Source organism: Rhinoraja longicauda, chromosome 7 (genome assembly GCF_053455715.1).
Source record: "Rhinoraja longicauda isolate Sanriku21f chromosome 7, sRhiLon1.1, whole genome shotgun sequence".
Lineage (NCBI taxonomy): Eukaryota > Metazoa > Chordata > Chondrichthyes > Rajiformes > Arhynchobatidae > Rhinoraja > Rhinoraja longicauda.
Window position 1 is genome coordinate 19,323,711 of NC_135959.1, and position 23,679 is coordinate 19,347,389.

The window sequence follows — 23,679 nt, forward strand, 5'->3', positions numbered from 1 at the left end:
CACCAAAAATCTGAACTGAAATAATAGATCCAAAATCCTTTGAGGTTTTTAGTGCATCTCCTGGAGTGACAACGAAATGTTCGTTTGCAAATCCCCTCAATTAATACAAAAATGTAAATATTTTAGAGAGACTACTTTCAAACTTTATTACTGTATTTACTGACTCAATGCCAATACTTTGCTAAGAGATTAAATCTTGAAATTGTAAGAGAAAGAGATGAAGTAAATAGCAACCAAAAAAAAAAAATCCAACTAAAGAGAGTCTGGGGAGAAAAAAAATGTCACGCAAACCAAAACGTTGCGGAAATAAATGTTGAGATGATTTATTTATTTATCTATGGGGAAAATTATAGTACCTCCCCGACGGGGAATTGAACCCCGGTCTCCCGCGTGACAGGCGGGGATACTAACCACTATACTACCGAGGACTAACAGTACTCATGATTCACGTGTACAGTAGATCAACCTACGATGCTCCGTTCTGTGCAAAGAATCTATTGTAATGGGAATATGCATACAGGACCTCAAGTTATTTGATTCCAAGCATCTGCAATCTCTCGTGTCTCCATAAAGATTATAGGTTCATACAAACCACAATAAAGATTTTATTAAGATATGTTTTTTTTTAAATTAAATCTATTTAAAATGAAACACACATTTGCAAACAGCTACAGGAAATACCATTAACATTTAATCCCATTAACATTCTTTAACTAGAGAAATGAAAGATTATTTTATGAATATTTTTTTTTGACAGATTTCAAACGCTGGTTAGAAAAATACACGTTGCTCAATTAAAGTTGTTTTTGATGATGTTGGTTGAGGGATGGCCTGGACACATTGGGTGGAACTCCCTGAGACCAAATGTACCTTTTTCTATCTTTCCCCAGTTCTGATGAAAGTTAATTGAGCTGTAAGGTTAACACTACCTCTCTTGTCACCGATGCTGCCTGTGCCACGTTTTCTGCTTCATTTTAGATCTTCACTAGCTGCAGTTTTCTGCTTCTACTGGGAAACTACCTTGCTGTTAAGGTCTTCGGAAGTAGGGGAGGCCATTTTACGCCTCGAGTCTGCTCTGTCCTTCAATAGGATCCTGGTTTATCCAACAATCCTTAAGTTCATTTCCCACCCTTTCCCCATGACCCCTTGATTCCCTTATGGATTAGAAATATCTCTATTGCTGCCTTAAATATACTGAAGAACTCTGCCCCACAATTCTCTGACCGATGAAGAATTTCTCATCTGTCACCCTTTTATTCTGAGACCATGCGGTTTTTGGTTCAGCAACTTTCCCAAGAAAGAAAACATTGGAATCTGAGTGGCAAGGGTTTCACATAGAGAGCAGTGAATATTTGGAATGTGCTGCCACAGAAGGTGGAGGCAGATATTTTAATGTTGTTTAAACAGGTTTAGTTTAGTTTAGTTTGGTTTAGAGATACCGCATGGAAACAGGCAGTTTGGCCCACCAAGTCCACTCCGTTCACATCAGTTCTATGTTATCCCACTTTCTTGTCCACTCCCTACACATTAGGGGCAATTTATAAAGGCCAATTAACCTACAAATCTGTACATCCTTAGGATGTGGAGGAAAACAGAGCAGCCATCGGAAACCCACATGGTCAGAGGGAGAATATACAAACTACACACAGACAGCACCCAAGGTCAGAATGAAACTTGTGTCTCTGGCACTGAGAAACATAGAAAATAGGTGCAGAAGTAGGCCATTTGGCCCTTCAAGCCAGCACCGCCATTCAATATGACCATGGCTGATCGTCCAAAATCAGTACCCCGTTTCTGTTTTTTCCCCCCATAATCCTTGATTCCTTTAGCCCTAAGAGCTAAATCTAACTCGCTCTTGAAAACATCCAGTGAATTGGCCTCCACTGCCTTCTGTGGCAGAGAATTCCACAGATTCACAACTTAGGGGGTTTATCAGGGTAGCAGCAGGGATGGTCGTTTACCCCCTCCCCCATCCCCCCCCCCCCCCCCCCCATACACACACCCGTCCCTCCGGCTGGGGTACCAAGAACCAGGGGGAAACTGTCTCAAAATAAGAGGATGCACATTCAGAACACAGAAAAGATTTCTCCATCCTGATGGTGAACATTTAGAATTCCTATTCGAAAAAGGCTAGTCAGCAGGTCAGGCAGCATCAGTGATCGTAAGAGAAAAAGAATTAATGTTTCAGGGCAAAGACCTGTAGTTCTGACAATGTTCAATAAAGTTAACTGTTTTACTTTCCCACAGATGCTGCCTAACAATATACAATACAATATATCTTTATTGTCATTGTACAGGGGTACAACGAGATTGGGAATGCACCTCCCATACGATGCAATAATTTTAATTAGCTAGTCAGTATTAATTTAAACAACCCAACGAAACAAATTGTAACAGTTTTAAAACAGAATAAAGTGCAAACCTGCTGCATTTCTGTTCTTATTGCAATTGGTTTAAGCAGCTGTACATTTATCAATTTTTCCATGTGTGGAGACAGTTTCATACAAGATATTGATAGATCTGGATAGATATCATTACAGTGAAATGCTTTGTTTTGCATACAACCCGGTAAAATCATAGAGCAGACCTCACCTAGGCCGGTGTGTAAGAAGGAACTGCAGATGCTGGTTTAAACCGAAGATAGACACAAAAAGCTGGAGTAACTCAGCCGTTGCCCGCTGAGTTACTCCAGCTTTTTGTGTCTATCTTCACCTAGGCAGGTGTTGTTCTTCTTGATATTAGAATGAACATCATCATGATATTAAGAAGTTTCAAGAATACTCAAGAGACAGCATTTGCTGAAATCTGCAGCAAAAAGAAATCCAGTGGGGGAACTCAGCAGGTTGATCAGCATATATGGAGGGATTTATGGTTGTTTCTGAATGAAACTGCATCAGAAGCAAACAGTTTCAACTTGTACCTGAAATTGCAACTTTAATTTACTTTTGCACTTTCAGCACTAACATCCCCTTTTGATGCTTCCATAGAGTGATACAGCGCAGATACAGGTCCTTCGCCCCATCCTCTCCATGCCCCCCATGGAGGTGAAGAGTTCTTTGCAAAGCCTTGCTCCACCTGGCGTCCCAGGAGCTGGTCAAGCGCCTTCAGTCACAACTCTCTCAGTCTGTTGGCATGCGCATGCGCACAGAGCGCTAGATCTAGTCGGAAGTGAGTCCCACATTGAAACGCTCCCCCCACTCCACTGTTGGCGGTGTTCACGTTTCCGTTCCCCCATGTGGATGGACGGTTCCGGGGCCCGCCGGCAATCTCTCTCGGGAGGTAAAAACAGAGGGGGAAATGAAATAAAGTGAACAAATTGCATATTTCCAGGGGAGGTGGGTTTACAGAGTAAAGAAGAGATGTTGTTTTTTGCTAAATGACCTGAAGGGAAAGTTGTGTGAGAGGGAGGGGGGGTTATTTGAAATTCAAACGTTTCATTCCTCATTGAATGGGCAATGATTTGAGGACGTGCTTGCATTTCTCTATCGCCCTTCACATCCTCCGGACGCCCTAAAGTGTGGTTTGCACTTACAGAGTGGATGTTTGCAGAAGCAGCATCACCCATCACCAACAACACCACCCCGACCCGAAATTCACCTCTCCATTTTCTCCAGAGATGCTGCCTGACCCGTTGGGTTACTCCAGCATTTTTGTGTCTATCTTTACCATCTGGCCATTGTCAGGTTGTTGTTGGTGGGATCTAGTTGTGCCCACATTTAGCTGCCACCTTCAAGGATTTCAACATTAACCCCACTTCAGAAGTACTTCATTTGCTTGTAATGTACTGAAAGGTCCTCTCGAAGTTCGAGGCTTTTTTCTTTCTATATGTAATTGTCATTGCAATACAGTGTGATGTGTGTACAAATGCGTACAATTTGCAGACAGGAAGATCCCAGAAAAGGCAATGTGTGGAATGAGCAGGTAATCTCTTACTCTTGGTGGTTTTATTGCTCCAGATTCCATTTTGAACCCTATCACTACCCCCCCCCCCCCCCCCATTTTCCCTTGTTCCTCTTGGATTTAGTGGCCATGGAATTGTTTTTACATGCTCACATGTTGGCAGGCAAGATATTGGTTTAATTTTTTGTTGTAAAGTCAGCCCCTTCACCCGAGCAGGACTTCCTCAGTACCATAATGGGGAATCAGCCTGGATTTTAGAGCTCGAGTTTCGAGTGACTCCACAATCTTCTCACCAGAAGTAAGGGTAGGGGACACTGGTGGGCTGAATATTAAACTCTGTACATATCTTGTGTTGCAGCCAATGATTAAGATGTATTGGGCAGGGATGTTAAGGGTTACAAGAATATTCCGAGGGTCATCAAAGAGGTAGATAGTAGTTCTGGAAGTAAGGACACAATGGAGATGGTTCAGATCAACCACAAAATAATTAAATGGTAGATCAGGTTTTGGGGACTGAATGTTCTTCCACACCTAGTCCTCCTCTTGAGAGAATATCTCCATGGATGAAAGTTGCCTCTGGGATAATACCATTATCTAGTGCATGCACCCAAGATGTTTGGGGCTTGGAATGAGTCACTGGCAAAGCGTGAGAGCATGGTCTTTTCTAAGGGTTCCCACTCCATCCATCTTGCAGTCTGGAAAAAATTACAAGTCATTTCCGTGGAACTACCAAAATCTAGGGGCACGATTGACAGTGTAGAGAATGAAAAGAATTGAAAAGTTTTACTTTTCTATTGGATAGACTGGGCCAATTATGTAAAATCACCAGTGATAACTCCACTTGGAACTGACAACCCTGAACATCTATCACCTCTTCCTCTGGACTCCATCATTCCTCTGGACTCTTAGTTTTGTTGCAGCGTCTTGCACCAAAACATCAAACATATGTTTGGCTCCACAGTTTCTGCTTGATGTACTAAGCTCCTTCTTCAGTTGTTATTTATTGCTCCAGATTCCAGTATCTGCAGTCTGATGAGCATTTGAAGGCTCTGGGCATGTACTCTTTGTGGTTTAGAAGGATGAAAGGGGACCTTGTTGAAACTCCAAGGTCCACCCCGAGAAACAATTCCAACCAGGACCGCAAGAAATTGCAACGAATTGTGGACGCAGCCCAGGTCATCACACAAACCAACTTCCCTTCTATTGATTCAATTTATACCTCATGCTGCCTCGGCAAGGTCAGCAGAATATCAAGGACGAGTCGCACCCTGGCCACTCTGTCTTCTCTCCTCTCCCATCAGAGCAGTGTGAAAACGCACACCACCAGATTCAGGGACAGTTTCTTTTCAGGCAATTGAATCATCCTACCACAACCAGAGAGCAGTGCAGAACTACTATCTATCTCTTTGATGACCCTCGGAATATTCTTGCGGACTTTGCTGGCTTTACCTTGCACTAAACGTTATTCCCTTATCATGTATCTATACATTTTAAATGGATTGATTGTAATCATGTGTTGTCTTTCTGCTGACTGGTTAGCACGTAACAAAAGCTTTTCACTGTACCTCCGTACACGTGGCAATAAACTGAATTGAACTTACCGAATAGTGAAAAGTCTGGATAGCGTGAATGTGGCGAGGATGATTCCACTAGTGAGAGGAGCCAGAGCCTCAGAGTAAAAGGACTACCATTAGAAAAGAGACGAGGAGGAATTTCTTTAGTCAGAGGGTGGTGAATCTGTGGAATTTATTGCCACAGACTGCTGTGGAGGCCGTTAATGGTTATTAGGCGAAGGCAGGAGAATGGGGTTCAGAGGGAAAGATAGATTAGCCGTGATTGAATGGTGGAGTAGACTTGATGGGTTGAATTCTATTCCTCGTACTTATGAACTTATGGCTTGTGTGTGTTCAGAGTTGCTTTGGGAAGTTGTGACGGAGGTGGGGGCAGAGAAATTGACAAGTAATTATCATGTGACTAAACCTCCAGCAATCAGCTAATCAGAGCTGGGAAATTTACATCCACCAGCATCTTATCTGTCAAACTGTAAATGCCTCATTAAGTTGATCCTCCTGATGTCTCTGCAACCTTTTTTTTTTACACAGATCTCATGCTGTCCTTCTCAGGTTATGGATAGCAGGAAGCCAGAGTCACAGATGTGGCCCAGGATTTAGCACAATGCTGCAGAATGAATGGAGCTTGGACCACACTCTACCAGTCCCCCACCTTCCACGTCCTTGGGCAAAAGCTGTTGTTGCTACACTGGCCCTTCTATGCTTTGGCATCAGTTACAACGGAGACTTTGTCTTCGATGATTCAGAAGCTATAATCAACAATAAGGTATGTGATTAAAATTTGACAAACCTATGCTTAATGGGAATGTATTATTGTTAGATTATTTGATAAAAGAAAGAATGATATGGATCTAAATAGTTCCCTTGACCTTATTGTAGACCTCCATGTGGTGAAGTTTACTGCTTAGCCACATTTGAAGTACTATGTATAACTCCAGTCACCAAGCATTGAGAGAGTGCAACAAATGTTAATGAAGTTGGTATCAAAACTGCAAGTTTATAATTGTTACTGGATGAACAGACCACATCTCCTCTTCACTTGAGAAGATTAAAGGCTGATACAATAAGGGTATTTCAAAATGTGAAAGATCTTGATTTGGTATGTGGGGTAGGAAATCTCATCAGCTCTCGGCGCTAGATATGCAAAATATCCAGCATGGTGACTGCACATTGGGGGTTTGCTTCTGAAAATATGGTTCCAATGACCCAATGGGTTTTACCGAAGCTCTGTAATATGACCATATGACTTCCTTAACCTAGTACCACAGCCCTTCTGGAGTAACTAGAGCAGAAAATCCTGGAGAGAGCATATCGGGCCACATCTGTGGAGAGAGAAACAGAGTTAACATTTCGGGCGAAGGCTCTTTAACCCAAAACCTGTTTTTCTGTGTTTGAGTTTCATGGTGGTGAATATATTCCTGAGGAGTCCAACCAGAGCGAAGATCAGACTGACCTGTGGGGGTTTAGCTGCACAAGGGGAAGGAACAAGAGTCCAAGAGCAGTAATGGTTGGAGACCTGTTAGTGAGAGGACTAGACAGATGCCTTTGTGGCTGTAGATGTGAATAGAGGATGGTGTGTTACCCTCTCCCCCCTCTAGTGCCAAGGCTCTGGATGTCACAGAACATAGGGCGACTCTGTGGCGCAACTAGTCGAGCTGTTGCCTCAGCACCAGAGACTCAGATTCAATCCTGATGTCGGGTGATGGCTGCGTAGAATTTGCATGATCTTCCTATGATTATCTGGGTTTCCTCTGGGTTCTTTGGTTTCCATAAGACTACAAGACGGAGCAGAATTCGGCCATTCGGCCCATCGAGTCTGCTCCGACATTTGATCTTGGCTGATCTATTTTTCCCTCAACCCCATTCTCCTGCCTTCTCTCCACAACCTTTGATACACTTACAAATCAATCTAATCATTCCTTCCATATTCCAAAGATGTGCTGGTTTGTACAATAATTGGCCTCTATAAATTGCTCTTAGTGTGGAGGGAGTGGATGAGAACGAGGGATAACATAGTCCTAGTGTGAAAGGGTGATCGATGGTGGGTGTGGACTCAGTCGGTTGAAGGGCCAGTTTCCACGCTGTATCTCTGAACTAAACTAAACTAAACTGTTGAAGGGCATTCTGAAGGGAGAGGATGAAAAGCTAGTACTCTAAATCTAAAATCTAAAAAATCTAATAAGTCCCGCATGTCCTTCGTGTAGACTTAACCAATAATTACTGCTCCCAACGTACTCTTCATAGCTCCTGTCTAATAATGTTATTATTTTCTGTCCCCCAATTTAGTTATTCTCCCCAAGATCCATAGTGATTACACATTTCATATTTTTCAGCTCTAGCCATATTGTCTCAGTGGATTGCCGCTCCACTACCTCCTCTCTGAAGGAGGACATTCTCCCTGATTTGCAATGCAACTCTTCCACCTCTTTAATTTCCCTCTTTACAACATCTGAAACATTGAAATCCTGGAACACTGAGTTGCCAAGCCTATCTCTCTCACAACCATGTCTCTGTAATGGCCACCTTTTCATAGTTCCATGCTCTGATTCAGGCTCTAAGTTTATCTGCATCACCTATAATACTGTTTTCATTGAAATAAACACACTTCAGCTCATTAGTCTCACCGTGTTCATTAATTTGTCCCTGCCTGTCCTATCTTTCAGACTTGTTTGTCATAATTATTACCTCCTCATCAATCACTTTACTTGCTGAACTGGTTCCCATCTTTGTACTACTCTAGGCTAAATCATCCCAATTAGCTCCAGCAAACCTCCCTGCAAGGATATTGGTTTCCCTCCAATTCAGGTACAATGCATCCTTCTTGTATAAGTCCCACTTATCTAGAAGAGAGCCAAATGATACATACATTTGAAGCCCTCCCTCCTATACTAGGTCCTTAGCCACATATTGTGCTGCACTATCAATAGCTCTTGGCACTGGGGATTGGTATCGATTTATTATTGTCACGTCCCAATATATAGTGAAAAACATTGTTTAACCTGCTTTCCAGGCATATATCATGCACAAATACGTCAGCTAGTGCAAAAGAGTGCAGAATATTGTATTATAGCTCCAGAGAAAGTGCAGATTTTATAAAAAAGTACTAGTGGTCTCAACAAGGTAGATTGCAAGATTAGGAATTCAGCCTTAGCATATGAGAGGTCCGTTCAAAATTACAATCCCGGAGGTCCTGTTTTTTAATATTCTACCTAACTCCCTTAATTCTCTTTGCAGGACTTCATCTCCCTTCCTTCCTATGTCATTGGTACCAATATGGACAAGATCTTTGGCTGCTCACCTTCCCCTCTCAGAACGTAAGCTTAAAGGTGGATAAATCCCCAGGGCTTGATAAGATGCATTCCCAGGTAGCAATAGGAAGCAAAGAAAGAATTTGCAGGATCTTGAGGTCGATTTTTAAATCCTCACTGGCCACAGCTGGCATGCCAGATGAATGAGGACAACAAATGTGGCACTTTTGTTCAAGAAGGAATAAGCCAGGTTGTGACAGGCATGTGAGTCGAACATCATTAGCAGGGATATGATTGCAAAAGTTCTCCGGGCAAGATTAATCTATACATGAAAGAGCAATGAGTAATGAAGATAGACAACATCCTATTCTGACCAATTTCAGGGCATTTATCGGAGTACAATGTATTGATGAAGGTAATACATTTAATGAGGACTAAATGGACTTCAGTATGGACTTCAGTAAGGCCTTTGACGAGGTCTCATGTGGAATACTTGTCTGAAAAATTAGAGCCCATGGGAACTTGACAAATTTGATCCAAAATTAGCTTTGTAACAGGAAGCAGAGTGTACTGGTGGAGAATTGTTGACTGGAAGCCTGTAACTAGTGATGTGCCACATGGACCAGTGCATGGATCCTTACTCTTTGTCACATGCGGTAACGACTTAGATGTGAACATTGGTGGCATGATTAGTAAGTTCGCAGATAGCTCAAAAGTTAGTGATGTGATTGATAGTTAGGAAAGTAGTCATAGGTTACAGGATGTGTTGGTAAATTAGGCAGAGGTATGGGAGATGGAATTTAATCCTGGTAAATGTGAAGTGGTGAATTTTGGAAGTACCTATAAGGGTAGAATATACACAATGGATGGTGGGGGCCCAGGGAGTATTGAGGAATAGAGTGGCCTTAATGTGCAAGTCCGAGGACCCCGAAGGCATTAACGCAGGTAGATAACGTTGTGAAGAAGGCAAATGAGCGTAAGATATTTGCGTAAAGGCAAATAACTTGCGCTCATTTGCCTTTATTACTCAGAGTATAGAAGAAGTAGTTGTGAAGAAGGCATAAGGTTGTGAGATATTTGCCTTTATTACCCAGAGAATAGAAAATAAGAACGAGGACTTTATAAAATGCCAGTTTCCAATGTTGGAGTCCTGTGCACAATTAAATTTGCCACAGTATGGTAAGGATGAGAATGTGCAGAGAAGATTCACAGAATGTTGTGTGGAGTAGTTTGGTGTTGAGGAGAAAATGGATACTCTAGGTTTGTTTTCCTTGGACTGGAGGAGGCTGAGGAGAGACCTCATAGAAGTGTATAAAATCATGAGGGGCAAAGATAAGGTGGATAGTAGAAAATTGTTTCCATAGCAGAAGTGTTTAAAATTGAAGGGCATATGTTATGGTACAGTGTAAAGGGGTTGGAGGGGATCTGAGGAGGAACCTTGTCATCCAGAGGGTGACTGGAAACTAGAGCACACTGGCTGAAGGGAGTGGAGGCAGAGCCTAATAGTATTTAAGAAGTATCTGGATGAACATTTGAATTGCCAAGGCATAAAAGACTATAAATGAAATGCTGTAGATGTGATTAATATAGCTAGGTTGTTGATGATCGGCAGGACATGTTGGGCCAAGGTTTGGTGCTATATTCCTCTATGATTCTGAGATGCAACTTGACTGCTGAGTGTTTTCACTATTCTTTATTTTTGTTTCAAATTCTGTTACTTCTTTTTCCTTTTGGAAATAAAGGCCAAAACACTGTTTGACATACAGCATTTTAATTTTCTATGTTTTATGCATCAGCACTCTTGTAACTCTTTACAGTGATATTTAGCAGATATTTAGCAGAATGTTAACATATTTCTAAATAAATCTGTTTTTGTTTTAATTTTTTGTATCAAAGTAAATAATTCCTCTCAGAGCTGAAAAAAGACAGGATATATTCCTCAATATTTCTCTCCTGTGAAGCAGACCTTTTATTCAATTTTTCTATTTTGTTTCCACCTTTCTGGAAATGAAGTATGTAATATTGTTCTCTCTGCTCTGGCTCTGAGCTCTGGTATTTTCTCCATAACCTCCCGGCAACTTCTTTCCTACATTCTCCCTATCCTTACTCATTGATCGGGTGGACTAATTTATCCTTGTGTTATCTTGTGCCATTTGTCATAGCGTTCTTTGGGACCTCTTTCTATGGTGAAGATGTTATTTAAGTTTAAGATGCTCTTTTGATGACAGATGATAAGCCAGATACCAGCTGCAGAACTCACAAATCACTGTTCCTTGGGGCTTTTAATAACAAGGAACTGCAGATGCTGGTTTATACCAGAGAAAGACACGTATGCCAGAATAACTCAGCAGGTCAGGTAGCATCCCTGAAGAACGTGGACAGGCAATGTTTTGGGTTGGAACCCTTCTTCAGACTGATCTGAAGAAGGGTCCTGGCTGAAAACATCACCTGTCCATGTTCTCCCGGGTTGCTGCCTGACCTGCTGAGTTACTCCAGCACTTTGTGTCTTTCCTTAGGGCTTAATGAAAAAGATCTTATATTTTACAGTTCCTCTTTCTTGCTTTGGTACACAGGAGACCAATTGCAGTGGCTCTGGTTAGATTTCAAAAGATATTCCTGCTATGGATACCAGTGGTGAAGGGATTTAAATCAGCTCACTTAAATGCTGGAATTGGAAGACAATGGAGACAGGGAATGTAGCCAGGCTGGATGAAGTTAAGGAGAAAAGGATGGCCAAGAGTTTGGCCTGACAAAATAATATAGCAGAATTACAGAGGGGGAGCAGTGAGAGAGGATGTTACTAAACTCTCATTGGAGAGAGGATAAGAACTTCTTCAAAGCGGACATACCTTGAGGAGATTTCGCAGTGGAGCGGACAAAATGTGCAGAAAAGAACTGCAGATGCTGGTTTAAATCGAAGGTAGAAACAAAATACTGGAGTAACTCAGCGGGACAGGCAGCATCTCTGGAGAGAAGGAATGGGTGACGTATCGGATTTGAAGAAGGGTCTTGACCCGATACATCACCCATTCCTTCTCTCCAGAGATGCTGCCTGTCCCGCTGAGTTACTCCAGCATTTTATGTCTACCTTCGATTTAAACCAGTATCTGCAGTTCTTTCCTACACAAAATAATATAGCGTCTTTATAAGAATGGGAAAGTGATATGTTGGTCATTTTTTGACGTTTCTTTCCTGTGTCAGGATCTTAGACCAGAAACCTCACTTGGCCACCTCTGGGAACATGACTTCTGGGGAACTAATCTCATTAGCAATACCAGTCACAAATCCTACCGACCACTTACGGTGCTTACATTCAGGTAAGTCTCTGTGTTATTGTGTGAAGGGGCTTGGACCATTTGTATAATTTACCTTATATCTGCAATCAATGATCTATCCCTTTCTATCGGGCAACTCAATTTTGATGAGATATCTTTTTGACTTTGCAGATATATGTGTTGGGAATTAATATCTTAGCATGAATTATATTGTAGGGATAAAGTATGCACTCTGCACATGCCATTATTCTGAATTTGGTACTTAATTGGGGATTGTCCTTATGTGTAGCAATAATCTTACTGATCTATGTGCAAAAAATGACTTAATAAAAGAACCATTGAAGTGATCAGAAATCTAACTCTGGAACTGGCATATGCTCAGTCAAACACAGATTCACGAATCCGTCAATAAACAAAAATTTTAACCGCAGATGCGGGAAATCTGAAATAAAACAGAAAATGTGGGAAGCACTTAACAAGCCAGGTAGCATCTGTGGAAGAGCAAACCATGAGCATTTCAGTTCAAAGACCCTTCATCAGAGTTGGAATCCAGGTTGTATTGTTCTTCCGAGAGCTTTGTTGTACCAGTGTGCCATTATGAAACTATACTCAAGCCACATTCAGTTCTGATGTTTCTCAGCTAGATTAAGCAGTGAGTGTGTAGGCTAGTGTATTTAGTTGATTTTTTAAACAGTGCGATGAGCTTGAATCAAGTTTACCAGCCCAGAAAATTTAATTTTCTCAAGTGTAAAGTTTTATTCATTCAGATTCCATTTGTTCTTGGACCATTAAAAAATATATTTTTAGTTTGCCAGCTTTTATTAATCCCATGTTCCACTCTTTTCATTACATTTTCCACACATGATTTGGTACTTATCCAAACCTACATTTCCCGTTTACATTCTCAGCTGCATGACATAAAAGCGTAATATGGTTACAACTATGTATTTTGTTGTAGAAGTGAAGTTTAATGCACAGATGTTAACACAAAGCATATTTAACACACAACAGAGGGCACATTTCTATCCTTGCATAACTCAGTAAGAATTGTCTTCTGTCACTGGTTGAAGAGCCTGACTGCTCCCATGTCTCCTCTATAGATCACCACAATGTTTTAGACTGTTGATGATAGCAAGGTGCTTTTTGAAAGCCCACAGAAAGTATCTGGGCAGTTGTAAGTTTTGTAGAATCAGTCTTCCCAAGTCCCCTTTGTCCCTTATAACAGTTTGGCTCTGCAAATTATAATACAAATGATGAGAATACCATAACCAAATATGTTTATTCAGGTTTAAATAAAAAGACACAGTGCTGGAGTAACTAAGCAGTCCATACAAAATCACTGGAGAACTTGAATAGGTGACGTTTTTGGTTGGGACCCTTCTTCAGACTGATAAAAGCTCCTGATCCGAAACATCACGCATCCATGTTCTACAGAGATGCTGCCTGATCCGCTGAGTCACTCTAGTACTTTGTGCCTTTTGTTTTGTACATCAGGGTTTTGAATTCACCTTCTACTTGTACTATTTGCTGCTATTGGAAATCACTTAAATGATTCTATTTTTAGATCACCTAAACTATTCCAATTGAATTCTCATAGGTTAACTGATGTGTACAAATGTTTTTTGAATATAAATAAAACCAGAAAATGCTATAAACACACAATAGGTCAGGCAGCATTCGAAAGAGAAACATTAACACTGTTTCATGTTCAAGTCCCTTCTTCAGAACTTGATCTTGGACCTGAACCATTAACTGTTTCTCCTTCCACAGATGCTGCCTGACTTGCTGAGAGTTTCCAGCATTTTCTGATTTTATTTTAGATTCCCAGCATCTGCAGTTTTTGGATTTTCCCCTCAGATAATATGATTTTTAAAGACACTTATAGTTTGACCGATCAATGACTTATTTGAATACAACAATGGCATCCATACCTTCTGTCCTTTGTATTGTTCATTGGTGTGGCATTTGATCAATTCTTGATTAACCCTTATACCATGTTTCCTCATTGTTATCTTGTTGTGAAGGCCTGTCATCCAACGTGAACTGTTTGTCCTAAATAAGGCAGTGACCAGACTTATGTGCCAATAGTTCCCTTATGAATTGTGAACCCTCCTTTCAGTGTATTCTGCAGTCTTTTTGAACTGTACTTTTTACATGAATAGTTTTTATTCCTGTTCAATATGTGGGAGTCACAAAGGACAGCACCACAGCATATGCCACTCACTGCTCAGTATTTCCTGTATCAGTCCCCATGGTTAAAGCAATTGTAAGTTTGTTTCCTCAGATGTTAACACTAAAAGTGCATTATATACTGCTTAATGTTGAACACCTGTGGCAAATTTTGTTCTCTTGACCTCAGTGGAGCTGAAGTTAATAAGTGGAATAAAATATTCAGCTGCTGCTGTTCCAAACACTTAACATATAGGACCAAGGAGGAATTCTACCTTCAATTTATAATTTGGATATGTTGCTCTAGACTTTTGGTATTTGATTGTTGCTAGCAAGACCCATATTTATTGCCCATAGCTAATGGCTCTTGAGGAGGTAGTGATGAGCCACCTTTTTGAAACATTTCTGGAGAAGGAATGCCTGGCCCATGCTGCTCAAAGTAGAGAAGTTTTCAGGAAAGTGCTGAAGACTTCTTTTCCATGCATCGGGAGCACAGAGACGCCCAGCGAGAGTGATAGAAGGGGTGCATCCCTTTTATAAACTACCTACATATCCACCCCAACAGGATCCTCCTGCCCAAGCTCTGGGAAAGTCTGTGGTTCCCACAATGGCCTCGTCAGCCACACAAAACCCACAAAATTAGAGTGGAAACAAATCAAACTCAATCTCGCGGGGCTGCCTGAGAAGCAAGTAGAAGTAGTTATTCCAAGAGTACTGTTGGAGGGTATTATATATATATAAATCAGGATGGTGTTTGACATGGAAGAGAATCTACAGGAGGCGGTGTTCCTGTGCACCCAATACTCTTGTCCTTAGTGATGGAGAGCATGGCTTTGGGAGGTATCACAAAATGCTGGAGTAACTCAGCTGGTCAGGTAGCATCTAGGAGAGAGGGAATGGGTGACGTTTCGGTCGAGACCCTTCTTCAGTGAATCTGAAGAAGGGTCTCGACCCGAAACGTCACCCGTTCCCTCTCTCCTAGATGTTGCCTGACCTGCTGAGTTACTCCAGCATTTTGTGATACCTTCGATTTGTACCAGCATCTGTAGTTATTTTCCTACATGCATGGCTTTGGGAGGTGCTTTCAGGGTGGCCTGGGTAAGTAACTGCAGGGAATTTTGTAAATGATACACTCTGCAGCCACTGTGCACTGGCGGTGGAGGGGATGAATATTTTCAGATGGTGAATGGGGTATAGAAGTGCTCAATCTCAGTATTTAACATCCAATCTAGTCCTTATTTGGGTTATTACGCCAGGCAGTTTTCACACACATTGTTCCAGGCAAGTTATATTTTACAAAATGACCTATTGAAGAGCAAAAGTAGGTTGCTGCTTGCAAACAAATCATTTGAATCATTTGTTTTCGTTGAAATTATTTCCCACTGTAATGTACATTTGTTTAATTATTGGTAGCTAATCAGCTACTACATTAAGACACGTCACCCATTCCTTCTCTCCTGAGATGCTGCCTGACCTGCTGAGTTACTCCAGCATTTTGTGAAATAAACTACATTAAGAAAAGTAATTATTTGCAATGATAAGGGGGATCAGCCTGTGTGCTTAATAAGGTGCTCAAATCCTCAGAGCAGAGTGGATTAGAAAGGTAATTTGCATTGTAGGCAACACATGCTGTTTAATTGTGTGGATAAAAGATTAGTGACTTTCTTATTTTTCTATGAGTATGAGATTTATTATAGAATATTCCCAGGCTCTCATGTAAAAATGTAGAAAATTGCCCGATCTCCTTTATCTTTAAGGCCAGTTTGCCAATTTGGAGAATGGCTAAAACATCAGAGAAAATGTTACTACAACAAGTCAATGAGGTTAAACACTTTCGTGTGCGGAGTATATGACTAATGTTTACTTTAGTTTAGTTCATTATTATTGTCGCGTGTGCTGAGGTGCAGTTTTGTTGCATGTTATCCAGTGAGCGGAAAGACTGCAAGATTACAATCAATCCGTCCATGGTGTTTACACAGGAGAAAGGGAATAACACTTTGTGCAAGATAAAGTCCAGTAAAGTCCAATTACAGATAGTCCCAAGGTCTCCAATGAGGTGGATGGTAGGTCAGGACCGCATTCTAGTTGATGATAGGATGGTTCAGATAGAAACATAAAAATAGGTGCTGGAGGAGGCCATTTGGCCCTTTGAGCCAGCACCGCCATTCATTGTGATCATGGCTGATCATCCACAATCAGTAACCTGTGCCTGCCTTCTCCCCATATCCCCTGATTCCACTAGCCCCTAGAGCTCTATCTAACTCTCTTTTAAATTCATTCAGTAAATTAGTCTCCACTGCTTTCTGTGGCAGCGAATTCCACAAATTTACAACTCTCTGGGTGAAAAAGTTTCTTCTCGCCTCGGTTTTAAATGGCCTCCACCTTTATTCTTAGACTGTGGCCCCTGGTTCTGGACTCCCCCAACATTGGGATCAGTTTCTCTGCATCTAGTTTGTCCAGTCCTTTTATAATTTTATACGTCTCTATTAGATCCCCTCTCATCCTTCTAAACTCCAGTGAATACAAGCCCAGTCTTTCCAATCTTTCCTCATATGACAGTCCCGCCATCCTGGGGATTAACTTTGTGAACCTAAGCTGCACTGCCTCAATAGCAAGGATGTCCTTCCTCAAATTAGGACACCAAAACTGCACACAATACTCCAGATGTGGTCTCACCAGGGCCCTATACAACTGCAGAAGGACCTATTTGCTCCTATACTCAAATCCTTTTGTTATGAAGGCCAATATGCCATTAGCTTTCTTCACTGCCTGCTGTACCTGCACGCTTACCTTCAGTGACCAGTGTACAAGGACACCCAGTTCTCATTGCCTGATAGCAGCTGGGAAGAAACTCTCACTGAATCTGGAGGTATGCATTTTCACACTTCCATATCTCTTGCCTGTTGGAAGAGGGGAAAAGAGGGAAGAAGAGAGAGTGACCAGGGTGAGACTCATCCTTGATTATGCTGGTTGGCCCTGCTGAGGCAGCGTGAAGTGCAGATGGAGTCAATGGAAGGGAAGTTGACTTGCCTGATGGTCTGAGCTGCGTCCACAATTCTCTGCAATTTCTTGCTGTCAACTGTTCCCAAACCATGCTGTGATGCATCCCGATAAAATGCATTTTACAGCACATCTGTAGAAGTTAGTGAGAAGCCAAACTTCTTAAGTCTTCTAAGGAAGTAGAGACATTGGTGGACTTTCTTGGCCATTACCTCGATATGGCTGGTCCAGGACAAGTTGCGGGTGATATTTACTCCTAGGAACTTAAAGCTTTCAACCATCTCTACCTCGGTGCTGGCAATGCATGGGGTATGTGTACCACTTCACTTCAGTGTCCGTTTATTCAATACCCAGGGCATTTTAAGATATACCAAGTGTGTGGTTCTCACAAGTCTAAGCAAGATTAGGTCAATAGCCTTGGTTGCATACCTGTGTAGTTTCAACTGGTAGCATAACAGGAGAGTTTGAGTAGACTAGGCCTATATTATCTAAGTTAAGAATAAGAGGTGATGTCTTTGACACTTACAAAATTCTGATGGGGCTGACCGGCTGCATACAGGGAGAGTATCCCACTCCATTGAGTTTTAAATCTGGGGTCACATTCTCAAAATAAGGTGCATGCCATTTAGGACTGGATGAGTAAAAAGTTCTGCATTCAGAAACTGGTGAACCTTTGGAATTCTCTACCCCAGAGTACTGTGGACTCTCCGTCATTGAGTTCATCAAAATAGATTAACAGATTTCTAGATAGTAAGGGAATCGACGAATGTGGGAATAAGTAGAAAGACTGCATTGCGGTAGAAGATTAGCCATGATTTTGAAGAATGGCTGAGCAGACACAAAGGGTCGACGAGTCTCTATTACTCCTATTTTGTATGTTCTTATCTTCATATAAATGAAGAGTTGAAGAGTATAATGTAACTTCTTACGTCAGCGCATCCTAACATACATTGTAGTGTGATGTGCCTAAATTCTAGATGTGTCGTATTTTCTTCTTTCTTAGGTTGAACTATCTTGTGGCTGGAGGATTACACCCGATTGGATTTCATGTAGTCAACATCGCATTGCACAGTGTGATTTCTGTAATGACACTGGATGTGTTCTCAGTACTTCTGGGTGGTCTTGTACATGATGGGCAAGGACAACTGCTCAATAAGGCACCAAAGGCATCCTTTCTTGCTGCAATGCTCTTTGCTATTCATCCAGTACACACCGAAAGTGTAAGTCTGGCATTTCAAAGCATGTTTAAAATTGCTTATAAGTATGAGGCAGGTAGGGTCACATTAGTTTAAATCTCTCACTCGGTAGTGTTTGGGCGTATCACTGGTACTGCACTTTTTATATTTCAGGTTAGCAATCAGGTCATCTAATGGAAGTCTGAAGAAGGTTCTGACCTGAAATGCTGTCTGTCCATTCCCACCACAGATGCTGCCTGACCCACTGAGTTCCTCCGACACTTTGTTTCTTACATTCAATTGAAGTGCAGCCTGTATTTCTTTTATTAAGAAAGGCAGTTTTCAATTTATCTTCTTTAGTTGTCCCAAGATGCTTTATTAGACAAATTATGAAAATAATGTGGAGCTTCATTATGAGGTGTACAGGTGATGGATTCATGTTTGTTTTTGGAGGGATAGATGTTAAGGAGGACTGTAAAGACTAGGAGAAGGGTTTGGAGAGAAATTCCAGTCATAGAATTATGCAGCATGGAAACAGGCCCTTTAGCCCAACTCTGTCATGCCAACCAACACGTTCCAGCTAAGCTTGTCCCTTTTGCCTGCATTTGATCCATATCTGACTGAACCTTTCCTGTCCATGCACCTATCAAGATCTTAGATGCAAGGTAGTCAAAGAACAGTAGTGAGTGAGGGAGAGGTTAAGGAGATCAGAAGTGGATGGGATTACACTTGATGGAGATTTGTTTGGGTGGAAGAGATACCAGAGATCAGGAAGGACCAGGCATTGAGGGATTTAAATGTGGAGTAAGTATTTTGAAATGGAGACATTGTTATACAGGAAGCCTGTGAAAATCAATGAGCAGATGGTGAATAGACATGGTGGGAATTCGGGCGTGGGCAGCAGATCTTGTGACAAGTTGAAGGTTAGGCGGTGCTGACTTGAAGGGCCAAATGGCCTCCTCCTGCACCTATTTTCTATGTTACGGAGAGTGGACGGTGGAAAGCTGCGCATGACCACATTGATCACCTTACATTGGCAAGAGCGGAATTCATTTATCTTCTTGATTTGTGTCCTCCAGGTTGCTGGGATTGTTGGCAGAGCAGACCTGCTCTGTGCTCTGTTCTTTCTATTGTCCTTCATCAGCTACTGTAAAGCCTTCAGAAAATGTAGGTATAATTGTTTTGTGCATTTATTTGTTAAATGCTTGTGCCACACACTGAAGGTCACTGTTTACTTGTAAACTAGTGAAGTAGACTTGGTTATCTGGGCATGAAAGACATGGGGTTGAGACAGAGCGTAAGAGTGGGTGGCACATGAATGTTGCAACAAACATGAATGTTTCATGCTGTGGTAGTTGTAAAATCCGAATTAAGGCCAATTAATGCATTTTATTTTATTCCAGATGATGTGGCTGCAGAGTTTTCCCTTCATTGGATCTTTGCCAGTTTGTTGTTATGTGCATTTGCAATGCTTTGCAAGGAACAGGGTATCACAGTACTGGTGAGAAAATACGTTGCTTATAGTGGTAAACAGTCGTTCCGCTTTTGCTGGTATCTTCCATCTCTTTGTGTTATTGTTCAGGTTTAATTAACATTAGGTTTACTTGTGCCATTCTTTTTCTGCATTCACAGGGTGTGAACATAGTGTTTGATGCACTTGTAGTCTGCAAAATGGATATCTTGCAACTAGGTGTGACTCTATTAGGAAAAGACAAAGCACCTGAGGTAAGACATGATTCTTTTTATATAGCACCCATTGTATTCTATTCAAGATACCCAAAATACTTTAGTTCAGTTAAATTTATTGTCATGTGTACCGAAGTACAGTGAAAAGCATTTTGTTGTGTGCTAACCAGTCAGCAGAAAGACAATACATGATTACAGTCGATCCATTTACAGTGTATTGATACAAGATAAAGGAATAATGTTTAGTGCAAGGTAAAGCCCGCAATGTCCGATGAAGGATAGTCCGAGTAGTAGGATGATTCAGTTGCCTGATAACAGCTGGGAAAATACTGTCCCTGAATCTGGAGGTGTGTGTTTTCACATTTTTATACCTTTTGCCTGATGGGAGAGGGAAGAAGAGGGAGTAGCCCCCAGGGTGCAACTCGTCCTTGATTATGCTGCTGGCCTTGCTGAGGCAACTCGAGGTATAAATGAACGTTGGTTTGTGTGATAGTCAGGGCTGCGTCCACAATTCACTGCAATTTCATGCGGTCTTGGATGGAGCTGTTCCGAAGCCAAGCTGTGATGCATCCTGGTAAAATGCTTTCTAAGGTGCATCTATACAAGTTGGTGGTAGTTGTAGGGGACATGCCAAACTTCCTAAGCCTTCTACGGAAGTAGAGACATTGGTGTGCTTTCTCAGTCGTTGCTTCAATATGAGTGGTCCAGGAGTTGTTGGTGATATTGACTCCTGGGAATTTGAAGTTTTGAACCATCTCTACTTCGGCACCGTCAATGCAAACTCGGGCGTGTGTACCGCTTTGCCTCCTGAAGTCGATCACTATCTACTTTGTCTTGCTGACATTGAGAGAAAAGTTGTTGTCTTGATACCAGGACACGAGGTTCTCAATCTCCTTCCTGTACTCCGTCTCATTATTATTTGACATCTGGCCCACAATGGTGGTGTCATCTGCGAACTTGAAAATTGAATTAGATTTGTACATGGCAGCACAGTCGTGAGTGTACAAAGAGTAAAGAAGGGGGCTGAGAACGCATCCTTGTGGAGGTACTGTGTTGAGGATTACCGTGGAGTTTGATTTGTCCCCTATCCTCACTGATTGGGGTTTGTTGGCCAGGAAGTCGAGGATCCATTTGCAGAGATGGGTGCTGACACCCAGTCCCGCTAATTTGGTGATCAGCTTGGATTGAGATAATGGTATTAAAGGCAGAGCTGTAGACTTTGAATAGGAGTTTGACGTAGGTGTCTCTCTTATCCAGTTGGTCGAGGAATGAGTGTAGGGCTAGGACGATGGATGAGTCCGTGGATCTGTTGTGGCCGTAAGCGAACTACAGTGAATCAAGGCCGCTGGGGAGACTGGAGTTAATGCGTTCCATAACTAGCCTCTCAAAACATTTCATGATGGTGGATGTCAAGGCCACTGGACGGTAGTCATTTAGGCCTTGCTTTTCTTTGGGACTGGGGTAATGGTGGTCTTCTCAAAGCAGGTGGGTACCTCAGAACGGAATAGGGAGAGATTAAAGATGTCCGCGAATACTCCCACTAGCTGGTCCGCACAGCTACCAAGGACGTGGCCAGGAACTCCGTCTGGGCCAGCAGGAGGATCCATTTGCAGACAATGGTGCTGAGTCCTAGGTTCAGGAGCGTGGTGATAAAAAATGGTTGGAATTATGGTGTTGAAGGCAGAGATAGTCAATAAATATGAATCTGATGCAGGTGTCCTTGTAATCCATATGGTCCAGCGATTAATATATAGCTAGGGAGATGGTGGCTGTCACAGACCTGTTGAGACATGGACAACTTGCAGTGAATCATGGCTGTCTATGCGGCTGGAGTGCACCATGATTAGTCTCTTGTAGCTGTTCCCAATGGTTGATATCAGAGTCACCAGGTGACAGTCATTGAGGCACGTTACCTTGCTTTTCTTTGGCACCGGGATCATAGTGGTCTTCTCAAAGCAGATGGGACCCCCAGTCTGGAGGAGGCAGAGGTTAAATATGTTTGCAAATACTTCTGCCAGCTGGTCCACACAAGTTCTGAGGGACTGTATCCAGTCCAGTCGCTTTCCATGGATTCACTCACAAAAAGGCCAATCTGGGTTCAGGTGCACCTGAGCCTGACTGGGCAAGAAACATCGTTTCACTGACGACCTGATCAAAATAAGCATACATTGTCTGGCTAGCCTGGGAGAGATGCGTTGTTGCTGATGATTCCCCCAACTCACTTTGTAGCCCATTATAGCACACAAGCCTTGCCACACTTGACAGGTGTCTGCGTGTTTAATCTGGAAGTAATCCTGGCAACTCAGGGGCCTTTTGTATGACCTGATAGTTGATGAACACAGTTCATACAGTTCCAACTATTCAGTCCATCTTTCCACTGGAAATAAAAGCACACAAGACTTTGGAGAAGGAGTTGACCATATTGCCCCACAATTCTGCTCTTAATAGAAACATAGAAAATAGGTGCAGGAGGAGGCTATTCGACCCTTTGAGCCAGCACCGCCATTCATTGTGATCATGGCTGATCGTCCCCAATCAATAACCCGTGCCTGCCGTACAATCTTAATTTAGATTGTACAAATCTAATCCAAACTACAAATACCTTGGAGTGTACCTGGACAGTAAACTGGACTGGTCCAGGAAAGCTGAGGCCCTGTACAAGAATGGACAGGGCCAATTGTACTTTTTGAGAAGGCTCCGCTCCTTCAATGTCTGCAGCAGGTGTTCTATCAATCTGCAGATGTTCTACCAATCGGTGGTAGCCAGTGCCATCTTCTTTGTTGCCATGTGCTGGGGCAGCAGGGCCAAGGCGCGGACGCCTACAGGATTAACTAACTCATCAGGATGGCTGGTTCTGTGGGGGCCTGGGGGCGGAGTTGGATTCATGGGTGGTGGTCTTGGAGGGGAGGATGCTCCTCAAACTGCGGAGCATCTTGGACAATACAGCTCACCCCTCCATGACACACTGAGTATCTTCAGCAACAGACTGGTGAGTATCTTCAGCAACAGACTGGTTCCACCAAGATGCAGGTCAGAACGTCACAGGAGATCCTTCTTCCCTGTGGCTATCAAACTGTACAACTCCTCCCCCTTCTGTCATGGGGTAGCCTGACTCCCCTCCCCCACCCCCCAAATCTTTGCACATCCCCAATCCTTTCCACGTCACTTTAATTTTATGTGTTTTATGACTGTTGACAGATCAATTTCCTTCCTGGGATAAATAAAATTCTATTGTATCGTATCGTAAATTGAGGCTGAGCTGATTTCTGGGTCAACTCCATTTCCCTGGTTGATTCCTATAATCACTGGCTCCATCATATAATGAACATGAACTTAAAAGTATTATTTTACAGGATGAAAGTGCTTCGACTAAACAGAAGGGTCAGTAACCCTGGAAAACAAAGCATTATTTCAATATTGTTTGGTTAGGTTAAATAAATTAATGCATGTGACTTTGGTAGCAGAACCTGTGTAGGTTAAACATGGAGGTGTTTTGCAAAAGTGGAGGGTATCAGTAGTAAAGGACAACTGATAAATCCAATAGGAAATTCCAGAGCAAGGATTGGAAAATCAGGGAATTGGCTCCCACAAGGAAGAGTGAAGGTAAAGAGCAGGGATGAGTTGAAGGGGAAGCTGGATAAATAAAAGAGGGAGA

At 42.2% G+C, this 23,679-nt stretch overlaps 1 protein-coding gene and 1 non-coding gene across 3 annotated transcripts in view; one reads left to right on the forward strand and one right to left on the reverse strand.

Moving 5' to 3' along the window:
* Nucleotides 1-356: 356 nt before the first annotated feature.
* On the reverse strand, nt 357-428 carry trnad-guc (transfer RNA aspartic acid (anticodon GUC)). Its single transcript has one exon. It is a non-coding gene; the product is annotated as a tRNA-Asp (tRNA).
* Nucleotides 429-3,245: 2,817 nt separating this feature from the next.
* tmtc4 (transmembrane O-mannosyltransferase targeting cadherins 4) overlaps nt 3,246-23,679 on the forward strand; it is a 41,009-nt gene continuing 20,575 nt past the window's right edge. For both annotated transcript variants that reach the window (XR_013547460.1, XM_078402213.1), the window contains exons 1-7: nt 3,246-3,279; nt 6,003-6,237; nt 11,921-12,036; nt 18,167-18,383; nt 19,418-19,505; nt 19,742-19,839; nt 19,971-20,063. Coding sequence is in view for 1 of the 2 variants with exons in the window: in XM_078402213.1 (XP_078258339.1) it covers nt 6,076-6,237; nt 11,921-12,036; nt 18,167-18,383; nt 19,418-19,505; nt 19,742-19,839; nt 19,971-20,063 (774 nt within the window). In the remaining variant the exon portion in view is untranslated. The remainder of the gene's footprint in view (nt 3,280-6,002; nt 6,238-11,920; nt 12,037-18,166; nt 18,384-19,417; nt 19,506-19,741; nt 19,840-19,970; nt 20,064-23,679) is intronic.